The sequence below is a fragment of the Medicago sativa genome, chromosome 5 (assembly GCF_051527215.1).
Source record: "Medicago sativa cultivar Bolivia chromosome 5, Bolivia_mono, whole genome shotgun sequence".
NCBI lineage: Eukaryota > Viridiplantae > Streptophyta > Magnoliopsida > Fabales > Fabaceae > Medicago > Medicago sativa.
In genome coordinates, this window is record NC_140753.1 from 62,698,766 (window position 1) to 62,701,292 (window position 2,527).

A 2,527-nucleotide genomic window follows, 5' to 3' on the forward strand; every position below is an offset into this window, starting at 1 on the left:
CTTGTAATAGATATTGGATGAAAAAGGAAGAGAAAGATAGAAAAATACAAGTAGTGATGAATTTGAGACGTGTAACAACGGTATTCACATGTGAAATTGTGTGCACTTTTTGGATGAAAATGATAAGTAGTATCTCTCTCTTTGTCTTATCCATGCAACCTTCCCTTTAAAGCACATATAGCTAAAGAAAAGCCTCATGCCTTTGTTTGTCTGTGGACAAAAGCAAGTGCATATGGAGAAGAGTAAGACTAGAGGTTTGAGAAAAGGTGCATGGACATATGAGGAAGACAAGCTACTCAAGGCTTGTATACAGAAGTATGGTGAAGGAAAGTGGCATTTAGTTCCACAAAGAGCAGGTATATAATGAAAGTTGCTTATTGTACTGTATATTTAGCTTTAATTAGTATAATTTATTTTCTTTATATATATGTGAAAATACTTGTTACATGTACTTGGCAGGATTAAATAGGTGCCGGAAAAGTTGTAGATTGAGGTGGTTAAATTATTTAAATCCCACCATTAATAGAGAAAGTTTTTCTGAGGATGAAGTTGATATGATTTTAAGGTTACACAAGCTCCTAGGAAACAGGTATGTATGCATGCTGCCAAGGCCAAGTTGTCATTTAATTAGATATTTTCTTATAATTCAATTTTAGCAGTTATTATATTCTTAATATCACTACCAAAAAAATATTATATTCTTAATATTATGTTTCCTTAAATATAAGTTTATTTGATCATAAAGTGTAATCTTAGTAGTATGAGCTTGTTTTGTAATCTGAAGGGTCAAAATTCAAATTTTCTCGAAGATGGGTGTGAAAAAGACCAGTATATAATAATGCCACTTTATCAATGTATTTCACTTGCTTAATTTTTATAAAAAAAGTATGTGTCTTTTTTTTTCTCCCTAAAATAGACTAATTTTAAATTACTAGATGTACATACAACTAATTTTTTTCCCAAATAAACCTTTGATTAATACTACTAGTTAAGTGTCTTAGATCTAAGAGATATTCATAAAAAAGGACAAGTGTCTTAAAATATGGGGGAAGTCAATATTAAATGGAGAATGTTTAGTGTACATAAAGAAAAATAAAGAAGAAAAGTGTGATGGGATCGATGTAATATGTTGATGATGTGATAAGATGAACGAGATAGAGATACAATAAAATATTAAATGAGTATAAAAAGTTTGGGTGTTCAATATCATTATTGATATTAAATACATAAAGTTATAAAATAGTATTTCAAGATTTTTATAAAAAAGAATGTTACCACTTAAACTATTTTAAGAATAATTTAATTTTATGAAGTACTAGTTAACATAATATTTTTATATTTTTATAGATGGTCATTGATTGCTGCAAGACTTCCAGGTAGAACAGCTAATGATGTGAAGAATTATTGGCACACACATTTGCGCAAGAATATGGTTTCAAGAAAAGAAGAAAAGAAAGAAAATGAGAAACCTAAAGAAAGCATGCAAACTCATGAAGTGATTAAACCTCAACCTCGAACTTTTTCATCTCATTCACCATGGTTAAATGGGAAATATAATAAATTTTTCACACCAATAGTGACGGTTTCAACAAACGATGGTACTGTTGCAAAAGATAGTGAAGTAGATACTATTCTACCAATTAATGTTGATGGAGATTGTGCCGCACAACCATATCTTGAAAATTCAACCGTGTCTTCCATGTGGTGGGAGAGTTTGTTGAACGTGAGCAATGACAAAATTGGATCATGCTCTTTACTATTACCAGAGGAATATTCCAAATTAAATGTTGATAACTTTCTTACTGAAGGACCCAGTACTGTCGGTGATGGCTTCTGGGATTCTACCATTTGTGAATTTGACTCTCTTTTAGATGATATCTTAAATTAGGATTTGAATTTCATTGTCTGAAGTAGCAGCAAGATCGTTAAATCTAAGTTCAAAATATTTTGCCATAGATTTAACAGTGTTGCCGCCAATGCATAGGGTCAAACATGCATCTAATTAATGTCAGCAAGAGGTGCAAATTTATCAATAAGTTTAATTTTAGATTTCTTTGTTGTTACATGCACACACAAGTTTTAACTTTTTACACTATTTTTTTTGTAATATATTCTTGTTTTAATAAGTTGAAAAATTAAATTATGAAGAGTACTCTATTTCGTTATTGTGTTATTAGTACGAAGTTTTAACCATTATATGATTAGATACATTGTTTTCCTCTTCGAACCGATTTTTTTTATACACAAAAGTCAATGATCAAACTTATGACCACTATTTTAAACAACGTTTTTTATTTAAAGAACAATTTAAAAGAATATATAAAAATGGTTTTAAATATCAATTAAAAAAATTACAAACAAATTATTAAGTCTAAGTGCATTGAAACTAAAATTGTAGGAGAAATATTATTACATATCATGCATCATAATTGTACGGAATGGAAGTTGATCCCATGTTTTTACCATTTTGCAAAGTGGTCCCCCTATTTTAAAATGAAAAATTTTTGGCCGCTCCATCATATATTTG

At 29.5% G+C, this 2,527-nt stretch overlaps 1 protein-coding gene across 1 annotated transcript; it reads left to right on the forward strand.

Moving 5' to 3' along the window:
• LOC146923857 (transcription factor MYB113-like) lies at window positions 1-2,049 on the forward strand. Its single transcript, XM_085708958.1, has 3 exons — window positions 1-356; window positions 460-589; window positions 1,348-2,049. Exons 1-3 carry the CDS (start codon window positions 197-199, stop codon window positions 1,886-1,888), a joined length of 831 nt encoding a protein of 276 aa, XP_085565084.1. The 5' UTR covers window positions 1-196; the 3' UTR covers window positions 1,889-2,049.
• The last annotated feature ends 478 nt before the right edge of the window (window positions 2,050-2,527 follow it).

Coding starts and splice junctions, on each gene's coding strand:
- LOC146923857 (XM_085708958.1), top strand. CDS start 197: ATGCCTTTGTTTGTCTGTGGACAAAAGCAAGTGCATATGGAGAAGAGT. Junction 357..459: donor TTTAGTTCCACAAAGAGCAG/GTATATAATGAA, acceptor TGTACTTGGCAG/GATTAAATAGGTGCCGGAAA. Junction 590..1,347: donor CACAAGCTCCTAGGAAACAG/GTATGTATGCAT, acceptor ATATTTTTATAG/ATGGTCATTGATTGCTGCAA.